General features: G+C 39.5%; 1 protein-coding gene across 1 annotated transcript in view; it reads right to left on the bottom strand.

Moving 5' to 3' along the window:
* TMTC2 (transmembrane O-mannosyltransferase targeting cadherins 2) overlaps positions 1-16,276 on the bottom strand; it is a 397,388-nt gene that overhangs the window by 231,373 nt on the left and 149,739 nt on the right. Inside the window, exon 2 of the mRNA XM_015083452.3 lies at positions 11,332-11,902. Coding sequence (XP_014938938.2) covers positions 11,332-11,902 — 571 coding nt within the window. The remainder of the gene's footprint in view (positions 1-11,331; positions 11,903-16,276) is intronic.

Below are 16,276 nucleotides of genomic sequence, written 5' to 3'. Positions count from 1 at the left end.
GGATGGGTACACAGGTCCATTAACACCAGGCAGTCTTAACTGACAAATAGAAAATTAATTCCACAGTAACAGGTTTCTACAAACTGAAGTCAGGGAGGGAAAGTGACAGAGCAGTAGACCTGGGGGAGGAGGCTCTGCCCTCAACCAAGCCTGTGCCTAATTTGTGGAGAGAGAAGGGGCAGCATGTAGATACATAGTTTCTAATACCTCTCTCTAGCCACAAAACATTTTTGACCTTTCATGATACTGTATGGAGGTATATCAATGCACATGAGCGGGTCCCAAACCTAGCTGTATCATCAAAATCAGAGGGAGAGCTTTTAAAAAGTAGTTTCTCTCCTGCTGCCTCTCCACCAGCTCCCTGTCAATGCCTCAAAAACAAAATGTAAGCAGACGGAAAGATTCTTATTCAGTAGCTTCCAGTCTTGGGCTGCAATCTCTGGTTTAAAAGTCTCCCCGTGAGACGCTGATGATCATCCCAGTTTGGACTATTCGAAGGAAACACATGATGAAATGAATCCTAAAATCTTGAAGCAGTCACCAACCCCCACCTACCGCCTGTATCATCTGAAGATTAGATCAGACTTTTAAAGTACTGGATTTTCTAAAATCAAAACCAATCTTACCTATTATAGACTTGTCTCAACAAGCCACCGTTACCAGGATTTAGGCTGCTGTAAAAATAATTTGGTCTGAATATTATTAAGGCATCCAAAATATTTCATAAAAATTTTGGCAGCCAGATGCAGTATTCCTTTAAAAATAAAACTTTTCGCTCTCTATTATCTCCCTAGGAGGTGGGGAAATAAACGGCTGAGCATCACCACCACCAATAAAAAGCAGCCTCAATGTTTCCCTGAAAAGGTTTCCCATAACAGATTCTGGAATCAGCTGTAACAATATTGCCTACCAGGTTTGGGAAAGAATAGGGGGAAGAAAGAGATTAACATTCACCTTTAGGTGATAACAATGCTTCCCTTTTCTTCAAAGAATGAGACTTGAATGCTGCAAGCTATTGCAGCTACTGAACTAATCCTCCTTACTCTAAACCTGGCTACAGGCAACAGGGTGCTGGGGAGAACAGGAGGGGACTCCATTTTCAGATGTATAAGCAACAGCACCATCCTGAGCCAGAAGGGGAAAAAATCAGGCTACAAAATTTCTAGTTGATGCTTTGATATAAACAGTGACGAAAAATTAAGGAATGACTTAAATATATTTGTTTCCAATAGATTAAACAAAAAGAGAAATGATCAAATTGTGTTATTCAGAAGAATTATCCTTGAAAAAGGTTTGTTTGTTCGTTTGTTTTCTCAATATTCTTTACATTGTCAGCACCGGTGAACAGGATAGCAAAAACTCCATTTTTTTCTGATTGACGCTTCACCCTGCATCCCCGTGAGAAAAGCAACAACTACGCTGAGTGCTCTACAAAATGACAGGTAAAAGGTTCTTTACTATTGAAATGTGGAAACACTGTGAAACGCTGATGACCATGATATTTCTACAGGAAAGGAACTTGGCGGAAGAGTGTACATTGACGATATTCATACCTAACAACCCTGCAGGGCAAATATTGTATTCCTATTTTACAGACCACATAACTGATGTGCAAGCCAGTCAGTAATTTATCCAAGGTCACAGCAATTTGCATCTAAATCTAGATGCTCCAATCCTATGGCTTTTCCACAATAGCCTTACTAGCACCTGTGCAAGAGGAGAGCAGCCAAACGCCCAACAGTTATTCGAAGTAAACAGCAGTGGTTTTTATGCTATTAGATATATTTAACTTTTCATCACATGTCACAAGATCTTAAGAAGAAAGAAGCTACATTCCGTGGAACACCGAAACTGGCAATTTTTTGCCCAACTACAAGTTAGAAGAAAGATTAATTCTATGCAATTTGGAGTTTTCCATTTCATAGAAGTTATGGAAATACACTCAAATCATTCATGTATCACTTTGGTATAATCTGACTCTAGTATATAAGCATGTCTTTATGCAATTTATTCTAATAGGACACATAACACAACACACACACATAAACCCTTTTAAAGGGGAGGGGACAGAGTTAACACATTGAAAACTAAGAGTTTAAGATGCACAAAATGCACAAAATTAAAATATTAAGATTTTTTTCTTTTTTTCAGTTTTTAAATACGTAAACTATTTTTTTTTAATTTTTTTTCAACGTTTATTTATTTTTTTTTGGGACAGAGAGAGACAGAGCATGAACGGGGGAGGGGCAGAGAGAGAGGGAGACACAGAATCGGAAACAGGCTCCAGGCTCTGAGCCATCAGCCCCGAGCCTGAGGCGGGGCTCGAACTCACGGACCGCGAGATCGTGACCTGGCTGAAGTCGGAAGCTTAGCCGACTGCACCACCCAGGCGCCCCTACGTAAACTATTTTTAAATACAACTGATATTGCATATCATCAAGAACTCTATTAAATGTACTTGGTACTTAGTTACGTTAAGCAATATTTTAATGGAAATTCTAAATATATTTTCCATTTCTTCTCTTACTAAAAACCAAGTCATTTACTTGTTTTTAAATGTCCTTCATTTTTCTCATGTTGTCCCTGCTGTTTGCTTTGAATCTTACATGAATTATTAGCAAAATGACAACCACATACCAGGTACAGGCACTGTAGATTCTCTTATCATATCGAAAAAATCTTTGCAGTTTATTTCATCTCCTGAAATTAAATGAGTAAACATGTGGAGAGAGAAAGAAAGTGTCCTTTGGAACTGAAACACTGACTTCACTAATCAAGGCCATAATTACTGAGGAAACATGTATTAAATTCTGAATTCATGCTATTTCACTTGATGCAAGAGTTATAATCAGACCAACAGAGCATGTAGGAGCCATCTGGGTACTGCAGAGTTGTAAAGACAAACCCAGGGAGCAAGGGCACATTGACCTTCCTAGCACCAAATCATTGCACACTTTGGCTGCCTCTCTTCCCCTTTTGGTTTCTTACCATTCTTTTTGAAAAAAGGAACACTGTGGTCAGTAGGTAAGAACCTGGTGTGAACATTAAAACATGCCACACCATGCAACCTTACTGCACTATCACATTTCATAACTATTTTAACTATCAATAAATTTGATTTAATACTCAGTTTTATCCACCCCACCTCCGACCTGATCATGCCTTTTCAGGAATCTCTAATGCACTCCTGGAATGTGCCTTTCTATAGCTTAAATTTCACTTGAGAGGTCAACACTAAATTAGCATTTCCACCGTTCCCAGCATTTAAGACAGGCAATGACAATGATCTGAAATTTGTGCAAACCACATTGGGTATTTTTTCTTTTTTCTGTGAAACTGAAGGTACCCAGTTGAATATGAGTAACCAGATAATCATGAGATCCCCTTCAGTCGATCTGATTCCTCTGAGACAGCAGGTTATCGAAAATTGAGCCGAGTGATGTAATACGTATCCCAGACAGTATTATGAGAACAGCAGAGATGATTTCAATGAGACTCATTATTTATTCATCACAAGGTCCAATTTGCGTGTCATTTTCACTGATGGTATACGGAGTTAACTGGTTGAAATTCAGTGCTGATAGAATATTTTATTCTGTATTGTAAAAAGGACCATTTTGAAAAATGTTTCTGTCTTCCTGTAAGGAGTGCAAAACAAAGAGGGATTTTGTACTTGTGGCCACTCACTGTAACATTTGAACACCGTTCAGCAATGCTGGAAGAACGGACACAGGAGAAAGCCCTGAAGGACTCCCTGTTTTTCTCATTAGGAGTATATAATAATATGCTAGATACTATAGAGTAAAAAGTAAAATAATCTAACTTCGAAAAATAACTGCCTTTTTTTTTTTTGATGCTAAAGAATGAGATGGCAGGAAACACACTCACTGAATGAGATAAACCTCCTGAATCTGTCTCATCATCAAAGGGATCCTCTCTCAGGTCTGTCCCCAAGTAAGGACACAGAAGAAAGCCTCCCAAGTGGCGAAATGGCGCTAGCCTGGACATTCCCAAGCTTCTCCCATGGACCAGTCGAAGAACAAGCACATTTAAAAATTATGCATTGTCTCTCAACATTGCTGGGGCCACAACATATCTTAAAAGGTCTCTACATCATTATACATTCTACCTGTCTCAATCTACCTTTCCTCATTCATTTTGCTGTTTCATTTCATGCCCTGTATCTGCCAAAACCACTGCCCAGTGGTCCCCCGGAACTTCCTAGGAGTTTCCCTCTGTGCAGTGCTCAGGCTCCACCTTCCACTCTCCCTCACCTCTCCAATTATAAATGTCTATATCTGAACCACCATTCGGGGCTCTGCTCAAATGTCTCTGCTCCTGAAAGTGCTTCCTGATCCCCTCCGCAGAAAGTACACCCCCCTTCCTCGATGCCCCCCTTCCTCGAAGCTGTCCTGCACTCCCAGTGCCTCCCTTACAGCCTCCCCACTTTCCAGCTTGAATTTCAGTTCTACATTTGCATGTGCTATTCACAACTTTCTAGCCTATTCTAAAATGTCCTTAGGGGTAGAATTTTGTGCACTCATCTTTGAATCCCCACAACCCCTTAATACAGCATCTTGCACAAAGGTGAATCTTTAAAAAAAAAAAAATAAGATAATCTGCAAATAGATCACCCTTCCAGGTATTAACACTCTAACACAAGCATTACATGAACTGGCAAGGGTCGTCAGCTTCCAAATTTCAATTACTCAACTTGCACTTAAACTGTAACCAGAATACAGAATCATCTTAAATCAGCTGAGCAATGAAGGCAACCCGCAGAAATAAAATACCTTATTAATATTAATCTTTGACTTTCCGAGTTGTAAAATATTTTTGAACCTCACCTTTATTTGTGGTATTATCTGGTTAGCACTGCTGGCATCTATTCAAAGTTTCAAAGTTCTATAGGTCATGAATATTAAATGCTACAACAAGTTTACTGGGAGGAAATCCAAATTCATTTGTAAGTACATGACAAATAGTCAGCCCTCCAGTTTCAATAATGCTAGGAAATACTGTGATCAGAATCGGAGTGTCTTGCTATATCTGGATTCTCACAAAGTCAAGTGTAAGGCAAATGAAGGGAAAGAAAATCGTAAGAAAGTGGGAACACTACTTGAAGTAGAATGGCACAGATGTGGACTGAAGAAAATCAGAAACAGCAAATATATATTTCATTCAGCGCAATCGATATGAGAGTCACATCTTGAGTAAAACCACAACCTAGTCTAGAAAGCAAAGGGACAAAGCTGTAAACGATAACATGTTGGGCCAATGCCATCCCCAGCAGCTAATCAAATAAAAAAGCACATGTGGATTCAATGTACAAATACCTGTAAGCTATGCGCCTCTCTTTCCATGCTCTTCTATACAGGGGGAGTCACACAAAATAGATGTACAGAAGCACCACATTTAAGATCCTCAGTGTTCCAATAGTGACAAACCCCAAACCTTCAACAGAAGGTAAGCCCCTGCCCTCAGGAAACATTCTCAAGGTAAACCCTGTAAATAGTTGAAAACAGATGATTATTTGTTACTTTGTGTCTGATCACTGCATCTTGATGTAGAACCAAGCTTACCTAACATCCAAGATAAACTTTTTCACCATAGGCAACCTCCACCATTCACATCCTGCTCAGCATTAAAATGAAAAAGTTATTTCTAGACAGAGATGCCTCCTTTTCCAAAAGCGGCACTGCCTCCCCATTTCCTCTCTCATAATGTAGTCTCATCATTTTATTTACATGAAATAGAGCTACAAAATTTAATTTTAAGAAAAGGAAGTTGTCCAGATAGGGTACGTCTTGGAAGCGACTATAGCAAAGCGAAGATAGTCATCTTTACAGAAATTCTTAAAAGAGCAAACTAAAAGGGCTATTTTTCCAAATCAATTTGGGCTATTATTAGAATTGTTACACTGGTTTTCAGATTTCCTTTTTTTAATTTTTTTTTCCACCTGTAACTGAATAAGTGATTATGAGGCTAATAAAGGGAAAAAAGATGTTTCCACATTAAAACAGTTAACAGATGTTAAATAAGCACAGAAAATGGCCACTAGGCAAGCAATGACTGATGTTTGGTAAGTAAGAAAAATGTTGCTTTTGCTGATTTTATTACCCATGTACCTCCTGGGGTCATGGGAGACTTGTAAAAAATTTTGTGGGCAGATAAAAGTGAAACATTTATTTGCAAGGCTAGTTTAAGTGTGTTTCAAGGGCCACCTCCCCCACTTTTACTTTTTGACCACATAAAACTAAAGTAAGTGAAAGTCATCTAAGAAAGGCTAAAATAATCATTTGATGAGAAGTCAAGAAAACTTACTTTTCAACATTTTTCTGACATGCATTTCTTCCAATTGTACCTTCTGGACCCCACTAAGCAGGAATGAAATCCTCATTTGTATAAAGGGAAGAGGATTGGATTTCACTTTAACATTTCAGGCACACATTTTTTAAAGGCAAACTGAAACAAGTGTGAATTCAATAATTTACTGAGTACCTACTATGTGTCAGATGGTGCACCAGATGCCAAGGACAATGTGGGAAACACCATAAATAGAATGCTGAAGCTAAGAAGAGGATCATTTAAAAAAAACTTAAGATGTTTATGAACACACATTTTGTTCAAACACACTTCTGAAGATTTTATATTTGGTGTCTTCTTACAAATCTTGCTAACTATTACAAACAAACACAAGGGGCGCCTGGATGGCTCAGTCGGCGTCCAACTTCGGCTCACAGCGTGGTCTCACAGTTCATGAGTTCCAGCCCCAGGTCGGACTCTGTGCTGACAGCTCAGAGCCTGGAGCCTGCTTCGGATTCTGTGTCTCCCCTCTCTGCCCCTCCCCCGCTCCCACTCTGTCTCTGTCTCTCAAAAAATAAGTAAACATTAAAAACAAAAACAAAAAACAAATCTTAACTATTGACAACCATATGATTATATTATTTCATGTCATATTCAACCACATCAGTTCATAAGTCATATTCTCTCAATAAGCACTTATTATATAAGTTAAATGTGTTTATGTTTTAGCACACTCAGGATAGTGCCTAGCACACATAGATTATGTATTTATTAAATGCTAAATAAAGTATCTACAATACGCCAGGTCGTTACTATTTTTCACATACTTCAAAAAAAGAAAACTTTCATATTTCCTTTGCAGAACTGCAAACGTCTTTTATACAATATAGATATGTGCATCATCTGCATGAGCCTTAGAAGCCAAAAACTGGCAGCCAAGAATTCTGGCCAAATTCAGTCATCCAAAGGATTTTGTTGGGCCCAAACAGGGTTTATCTGTTTTTAAACTAGTAATTGATTTTAAATAATAAGAAATGTCATAGAAAAATCCAGAAGTCTGTCTTCTTAGAAAAATCTCAAACTTGGGGCACCTGGGTAGTTCAGTCAGTTAAGTGTCCCACTCTTGGTTTCCACTCAGGTCATGATCTCACAGCCATGAGATCCAGTCCCGCGTCAAACTCCACACTGGGTTAGGAGCCTGCTTAAGATTCTCTCCCATTCCCTCTGCCCCTCCCCAGCTCACCTGCATGCACTCTCATTTTCTCCCTCTCTCTCTCTCTCTCTCTCTCTCTCTCTCTCTCTCTCTCTCTCGCTTGAAAAGCAAAGGGAAAAATCTCAAACTCTACCCAACCCAAACCTGTATTTTCTTATTATAATACTGGATGAAGAGGGGTCCTAGAGGTGGGCAGAATCTTGCTTCCACCAGTCCCTTCTGCCTGGCCCTGGTGCACATTTAAAAGACCCAAAATCTTTTAAAAGGTGCAGAACTGAAACCAACACTGTGAAGAAAGAAGTTGAGTGTGACCGTTATGAGAAAAACATTACTGATGAAACTATCAAAACAGAGAGCCTTGCCCCTCTGGTCCTAATAATTTCCAGCTTTAAGAGGTCCGCCATTTTGGGTTTTGAGTACTTGGCTGGTTCACTGGTTTGCATAACAGAGTTAAACATTTGTGCACTGGAGCTTTCTGTTTATATAAAAGTTATGTTTTAATAGGGCAGGGAAGTTTATTTCATCTGGCAAACCATGATGTGGAGTTAATTGGCAAGATATTTAAGATGATTTATTCTTTTAAGGTTGAAAAGGACCTTCTAAAGTCTTTTAATTCACTTCCTTCAGAGTCTCTTCTAACTCACCCCAGGCATAGAAATCTATATATTATAAAGACAGAATATGGAATTTTCTATAACTTCCATATGTAATCTATGCCAGTGTTTACAAGCCCCATAGTCATAAAATTCTAAATGAAAGTTTCTGCCTAAATATTCATGCTTCAGCCTTAGTTGATTCCTAAGTCATATGCTTTCAAAACCACTGTATGTTTAAAGACTAGTAGAAGTTCATCTTTTGGCCTTCTCTTCCTTAAAATAAAGAATTACAATTTCCACTGATATTTCTTCTTTCTCTTCAACTAGTATCATCAGGTGCCTTCCAAACATTGGGCACTCAGCTCACACTGAACACCCCACAATTACACTCTTCACAACATCTCTAAGACAGAACATGAACCGTCTCCATTTCCAGATAAAAAAAAACAGGTCATTGAACTAGCCTAAGGTTACTTAGCCAGTGTGAGTGAATATTTGATTCCATTTTATTTTCTTCTCTTCCAGGTAAGTCATCTGACTTTATTTACATTTGTTCATTCATCTTCACATCTTCACAATATAGTAAAATGATCGCTAAACACATGCAAATATGTATCCTAGTTCCAGTGATTCTACCACTTTCTAGGTGACCTTCACACCTCTGGTGTTCTATACCTTTGCTGGAAATAAAGGGACTGGCATAGAAGGTCTCTATGGTCCCTTGCAAATCTATACAATCTGTTACTGAAATGTTCTCATTAAGCCCATTGGCCCAAAATGTGAGAATGAAAGAAAAAGCAGAGTGGAGATAGCGACTCTCAGATTGTTTTGCTGCTTCAACTACTTCCCTTGCCCACAAGCAATGGCTGCCAGACAGTCTAGGCAACTTTCCATTTGGAAACTTCTCAGGACACCGAATCTTCAAAGTATTAAGTCCTTTCCCATGACATGGGGGGTGGGGAGAGGGGTGTTTCACACTCTCGGCTGCTAGGAGTTCCTTTGCTAGCGACATTTCTTATTTTCTTAAGCAGGATGCTCAGGGCAATTTAACTTCAGATAGGGGTGCCTGATTGGCTCAGTCAGTTAAGAGTCTGACTCTTCACTTCGGCTCAGGTCATGATCTCCCAGTGGTACGTACCAAGGTTTGTAGTTCAAGCCCCGCATCCAGCTCTTGCTGACAGTGCAGAGCCTGCTTGGGATTCTCTCTTTCCCTCTCTCTCTGCCCTTCCCCAGTTTGCTACCTCTCTTGCTCAAAATAAATAAATAAACTTAATTTTTTTTTTTTTAATTTAACTTCCGGGGTCCCTGGGGGTGGCTCAGTCGATTAAGCATCTGACTTCGGCTCAGGTCATGATCTCACAGTTTCTGGGTTCAAGCCCTGTGTCGGGCTCTGTGCTGACAGTTCAGAGCCTCGAGTCTGCTTCGGATTCTGCATCCCTCTCACTCTCTGCTCCTCCCCCACTCATGCTCTGTCTCTTTCAAAAATAAACATTATTTTTTTTTAAATAAACTTAAGATAAAGAATAATTTCTTATTATAGGTATGCCCCAAATAATTGTAGGGGACACAATTATAATAAGGATCTCTATCAGCAACTCTGTCCTTGAAAATATGCTTAGAAAACTGAAAATGTCTTAGAACTTTAAAAGGTCCTAAAATCAAGTCCTGAACTGGTATATCAAAATCATTTCGTATTCCAGGAGACGGTAAAATGGAAATTCTGTAAAATGTCCAACCACAATGTTTCACAGGCTATCGATGCAAAGTCCTCAAATAGTCTCCACAGGACAAAGACCATGATTTATATGTATTCTATTTGTCTTTCCAATAAAACAAGAAAGCTTGTTTTGTTGTTGATGTGGTTTTAAAACAAAAGAAAAAAAGAATTCTCTCCCTAAATCTCCCAGAAAGAATAATTAAAATTGATTTGAAATTAAGAATTTGACTTTCAAACTATTGTTTTTAGGCGTCAAACTCAACCTAACCAGAGTTTTCTTTTAAAGTTTCAGCATATAATCGAAATCACAAAAGAACTTCATTAAGCACTTGATACTTGAGTTCTAACTGAAAAGGTTATGCTTCCCCACAGAGCACAGAGAGCAGCAGTAACTACTCTGCCTACTAAGTGAAGAAAAAAAGAGTCATTAAAAAATAAATAAATGTTTCTATTTCCCTTAATTTTTCCTTCACTTCAATTTCTTCCCAATTTGATTTTAAGTAACATCGAGAATTGACGGGGTGAGGGGGAAGAACTGCCAAAATGAGAAAAGTTGACTGCTTTCTCAAGGTAAGTATCCAAAATCACAGCTCCTCACTTAAGTGTCCAAAAGGAAGGGGGAACTGGCCTAGAACAGGACCAAGATTTGCCAGCACTGGCCAAGTGCATCTTTTATAACTAAAAGGCAAAGGGTAAGTTTAGTATGAATGAGATAATGGGGAGATGGGAAAGAGGCAGTTTCTCAAGATAGCTTTGTCTGTCCAATGCCTTCCCCTAACACACTAGCCAAAAACTGGTCCTCTTAGGTGGAAGAGATCTCAAAGTGCTTCTGTGACCTTTAAACCACAGTGCATTTGAAAGCACTGAGGGAATACAGAAGAGCAAATATTAAGCCCTGAGGCAAAGGCCTTAATTGGCCTCAGGGCAAAATTTATAATAACCTCTTTCTGTTTTGACTCTTCTATTCTTATTCAGTACAACAAGGAAAAGGTGAAGATGATTCATTGTTTAAGAATTTGAGTTCCCAGTGCACTGCAGAGAAGGGCTGTTTTCCAAAGTCAGATCAGGAAAAGTACTATTAACAAATGGCAGAGGATTTCCCCTCTACAGAGTTTAGCATCTGGCTCTATTATCAGCTCTGATACTTTTATAAATACACATTATAAGCAATTTACTGGATTACAGAGAATTGGGGCTGAAATAAAAAATGAATAAAAATAAATACTAAAGGTGCATAATCTTTACAAGGCAAAACTGTCCAGCTACCAGAACCCTTTGAAATCATGAAAATAAGAAACCCAAGACATAAAACAATCAAGGAATGAAACCCATGTTAGTAGGGAAAGGTCAAAAAGGACACTTCCACTTACTGAAGATCAAAACACAGCTTACTTTAAATTCTCTTTGAAGAGGGACAAATTTGCTTTTTAAATGGGGGAAAAGGACCAGGCAAGGAGGCTGCTCAGTAACCCAATGCTCCAGCGCCCACAATCACTTACTTTGTAAATGGTAGGTAAGATCTGTTTTATTTTCAGCCTGTGAAAGACAAAGACATCATAAACTGCCGACACAGCCAGCACGGTCACTCCTTGTTCCTTCCACAGCATGCTGCATCCTGCGCACAGTCCTGTCCCCAGGAACCAGCCCCAAGTCCTGGCCGAGGAGCCTCTTGTAGAACAGTGTTTGATGTAGCACAGCAAGGAGAGGAGGAAGAAGAGACTGGCCCCAACATCGGCCCGTCCCACGATTCCTGCCACGGCCTCCGTGTGGATGGGGTGAGAGGCAAACATCAAGCCAGCCATGAAGGTCCAGTATCCGTCCCCAAGGAGGATCTTGGAGAAGCTCGTGAAGACACCAGTGACTGCTGCATGCAGCAGGACATTGACAAGGTGATAGCTCCAGGGATTCAGCCCTCCGATGGCATGGTTCAGGCGAAAAGAAAGAGTGCAGAGTGGCCGGTAGGATTTGTGGCTGCCACTGTGGGTTAGAAGAGTCCCCCAAAAATCATTGTAGAAAATGTGTGTCCAGGGAGTTTCTGGGAGAAGGTCTTGATTAGTCTTGATAGCACGGCTAAAAAACAAAATGTTTACAGAAAGTCAAATATAAAATTTCGGAAAAGAAGAAAATACAGTTGACTCTTGTCCTACATGGGGGTTGGGGTGCCGACCCTCATGCAGTTGAAAATCCAAGCATAACTTCTGACTCCCCTAAAATTTAATAGTCTACTGTCGACCAGAAGTCTAACCAATAACATGAACAGTTGATGAACACCTATTCTGTATACGTATTATATAGTGCAGTCTTACAATAAGGTAAGCTAGAGAAAACATTATTAAAAAAAATCATAAGAGAAAGTGCATTTACAGTGCTGTATTTGTTGAAAAAAATCTATGTATAAGTGAACCCATGCAATTCAAACCTATGTTGTTCAAGTGTCAACTGTATATGACATTGCTAAGACACTGCCTTCTGGGAAGCTGTTCTCCTGTGTATGATGGGATTCCAGGTATGCAGGATTAAGGCAAATGAGCCTTACAGAAGCCTTTACATATAGATTGAATTCAGATCCTCCCCTTAATGCTTACTGACACTACAATTAGGACTGTATCTCTCTTTCTCAAAAGTTTTCTTGTTTGTTCAAATGCAAATATGTTTTAAGAATAAATGCAGTTTCTATAGGTGGTTTAAGACTTACTACAGCAGTTGTCAAACAGCGGCCTTAAAAAATCATGGAATGTATGGGCTAAAGATGCAGATTACGGGTGCAGGTTGATGTGAGGTCTGAGAATCTGCATCTTCTATAAAGCGCAGTGCAGGTGTTACTAGTGATCCTCGTGCAGGTGATCTTGGTGCAGAGATCTGCTGAGAGCAAGGACTAACTCCCTACTAGAAATGAAATATACCTTAGACAGAATATCTGTGCCCAGAGCACTGCTTCTCATGCACACACACAAATCACTGGGGGATCTTGCTAACAGGCAGGTCCTGAGTCAGTAGGTCTGGGGAGGAGCCGGAGATGCCAGTTTTAACAAGCTCCTGGGTGATGCTGATGCTACTGGTCCTTGGGCCACACTTTGAGTACCCAAGGGAGAGCCGGAGAGGCTAGGAAGAATGCCTCTTCCCTCATCCAAATGTCTCCCTTTTCTCCTTCATTCTAGAAAGCTTCAGCCTTTCTCCCTCTGAGTTTTCACAGGACTTGCAATCATCCATACCAAGTGCCTTGTATCCTGCTTCTGAGAACTAGCAGTTACAGGCCTGCATGCCTGGTATCTGCAAACAGACTTTAAGGAAGGATAACCTAGTAATTCGCTGAGGACTTGCTATCCGCCAAGCATTGTAACAGTCTCCTTGGCTGTATCTTGTTTAATCCTTACAGTAAATGATAAGGTACATATTATCTACATCTCTCAAGTGAACAAATTATGGTTAAGAATGATCAATCGATAATAGTAGCAAAGTCACACAGCTGGAATCAGCAGGGTAGAGTTTCATGGCTCGCGCTCTTTCCACTCTGTTGCAGTTCCCAAAATGTGATGATCTACCTACCACTGCAAGTATTTTAGAAGATACACAGGCAAACCTGGTAAAAATTTGAATGGATATATTTATTTTAATGTGTATTTGAAAGGAAATTTAATTATCAAATCGAAGCTGGATTTCACAGATGTTTGCTCAGAATGAAGCTGTTAAAAATTAAAAACTCAACGTAAAGACAAATATTAAGGAACCCACAGTACTGGTATATGCAGACAAGGTACAAATGTTGGCCTGTAAATGGTTCAGTTTGAAGGATCCCTGCTCTATGCCATTATATCTTCCAGAGATCAAGGTGGCATCTTGAATGTCTGTACCCCTAGTCCATCTCCATACTTACAGAACACAATAGAGGCACGTGAGTTAGAAGGACAGAGAGAGGTCAAGACATTATTAGAGGCCTCCATTATTAGAAGCCTCTTGCCTGGTGCGATGTCAGGGCTTTTGAAGGCTGTGGGCATTTGTACAGCTTAAGAATATGTGATAGAAAGCCACCTGATGACTTTAACCTCCAGCCCCCATCGGTGCAGCTTTTCACTGTGAGGCAGGCATGATCAAAGGAATCTCCACATGAATATTACCAAAACGAGGTTGGAAAAGCCCTGGACTGAGGGGAAACATGCTCCGTAATTTACCTGAGCATCTTCAAAAACAGGAAAACGCAACAGATCCAAACAGATTAAGAAACCCATCCAAGGTGACACAGCCAGAGGAAATAACAGTTAGTACTCCAGTTGGGGTCAAATGATGGGGCAATGCTCATTTTCAACTGCTTCTTTAACTCGCTTCCCAATTAGCCTCTCTGAGCTTTAGTTTCTGTAACAATAATAGTTTCACCTTGAAAACAGCTAACAAACACTCGCAACTGTGCATTTATCTTCTATATGGAGAAGCAAAGAATACTGCTTTGCCAGTAAGAGTGTTCTGGAGACCTAGCGCCAATGACATCTGGGCTCTGTGAGCTGTTGTTGCTACTATTCTATAAAGACTGGGGTACGGTGTTCAAAAACTCCCTTATTAAAGTCAGCTTGACTCACAGTCTCTGAAATTAGATGCAAGTGGGGGTTAGAATTAAAACCTATCAACAGTAGTCATGATTATCTTGTTTGAGCCAAACACCATGCTAGTCCTTCTATATATATTATTTATTCATGAGAACTCGTTGGACTTTTCTAGATGCTCAATAAAAGGCTGAAGGTCTATTAAAATCATGTCTTAAAAAATATTCAGTGTGGCACAGATTGTTGTTCTCCAATGTCTGTTCTCCCCTTTTCCCGTACTCATAGATCTTTTAGTTTTTAGCTGGGTAGATAGTCATCTGAAAAAATTATTTCATTTCCTATCTTCCCTTGCTGTTAAATACGATCATGTGACTATTTTTTGGCCAGTGCAACATAAGCAGAATGCTACACGCTACTTCTGGAAAGTGTCCTTAAAAGCAAAAAGCTTAGCATTATACCCTCCCTCCCCCACTCCTTGCTCTTGCTGAAGCACAGATGTAATAGCTAGACTTCCAGCAGCCATCTTGGGCCATAGGGAATCCTTAGGAATAGAAGTCATGCTCCACAGAGCACAGCAATAAGACTGAAGAAAACTGAGTCCCTATTATCGTAGACCATACCAGCTTTAAGCTAACTACCTCACCATTTTGTGAGTATGAGAAATAAATCGCCATCTTGTTTAAGCTGTGATATCTTGGGTGTTAGGTAGTAGCAGCTGAACCTTGCCATCAGTGAAATCCTTTGTTAACAGAAGACCTACTATATCACAGGGGTTTGATTTTCCATATTTATTTTTATTTTTACAAGTCTCCGTGTATTGACTGTGTATTAAACGAATTTCCATATAAATTGGCTTTTAAAATATTAGAAACAGATGTTACTCTGGATCCATTAAATTAAAACACCCTGCTATGACATTCATCAAGAGTCTAACCCAGAAGTAACTGCTTAAGACTTGATGGGTTATAATTAAAATTTAAAAGAAATATGAAAAACTGCCAAATTGCCAAACAGCGTTGTCAGAGCTGATTTCAAACAATTCAGAATGAAAAGCCAACTGGCCTCTACTAAACATTAACCTAGATATTGATGTGAATTTATGTAATATCAATGCAGAAACACTCTTGCCATTGAAGTCAGGGCAGTAGAAAGCTCGATGGCAAAGCATTCTGGGAGAAGGCTTTGCTAATGCAGTGAGGAAAGCTGGAAAGCACATTTTGTTCAGGACCATACTTCACCCTTTCACGGCGGATCCATATAGGATAGAGAATCAGGTTCTTCAAACCAGGTTTTCTACATGCTATTAGTTCAGCTCCATAACCAACTCAACAAAGACTTTCTCGGGGGGCGGGGGGGGGTGGGGGGGGGGAAGCATGTATTCTTTAAAAAAGCTATACAAAGTTGCCAGAATTTCTTATATTTATAGCAATAAATCTAGTCATCTGTGGAAGCCGACAAGATATACTGTATATCTAACTCTCACAAAACAAGGGTTTCAAGACAAAAAACAAAATTCACAAATCTCATAGTTTTGCCACAAGAGGAAACTTTGCTGAGACACAGCCCTAAATTTATACCGTAGAAAAAAATTTAGGGGACAGTTTTAATGGAACAAAATTGAAAGGCAAAGGAACACTTTACCCATGTGCAAAACATGTTATACTAAGGAGACTTTAATATGATAAAATTCTCTGATGGGTATTATCTGCTTAGGCAGGTTTTTAGTTAGCCAATGAATATTATGGCAAAAGACATGAAATAAGACTAAATTGTCCCGGGCTTTAGTATATAAGTCATGTCACACATGCAAGTCAGTGATAAGGGATGTATTACGCATCCCTCACATCATATTAAGAAAAATATGAACCAAAAGGGCTTTAATAGAATCTAAATAATCTGCCAGCAGAAT

The sequence above is a fragment of the Acinonyx jubatus genome, chromosome B4, assembly GCF_027475565.1.
Source record: "Acinonyx jubatus isolate Ajub_Pintada_27869175 chromosome B4, VMU_Ajub_asm_v1.0, whole genome shotgun sequence".
Taxonomy (NCBI): Eukaryota; Metazoa; Chordata; class Mammalia; order Carnivora; family Felidae; genus Acinonyx; species Acinonyx jubatus.
The sequence above is the reverse complement of the archived record's forward strand: the minus strand, read 5'-3'. Positions and strand labels throughout refer to the sequence as shown.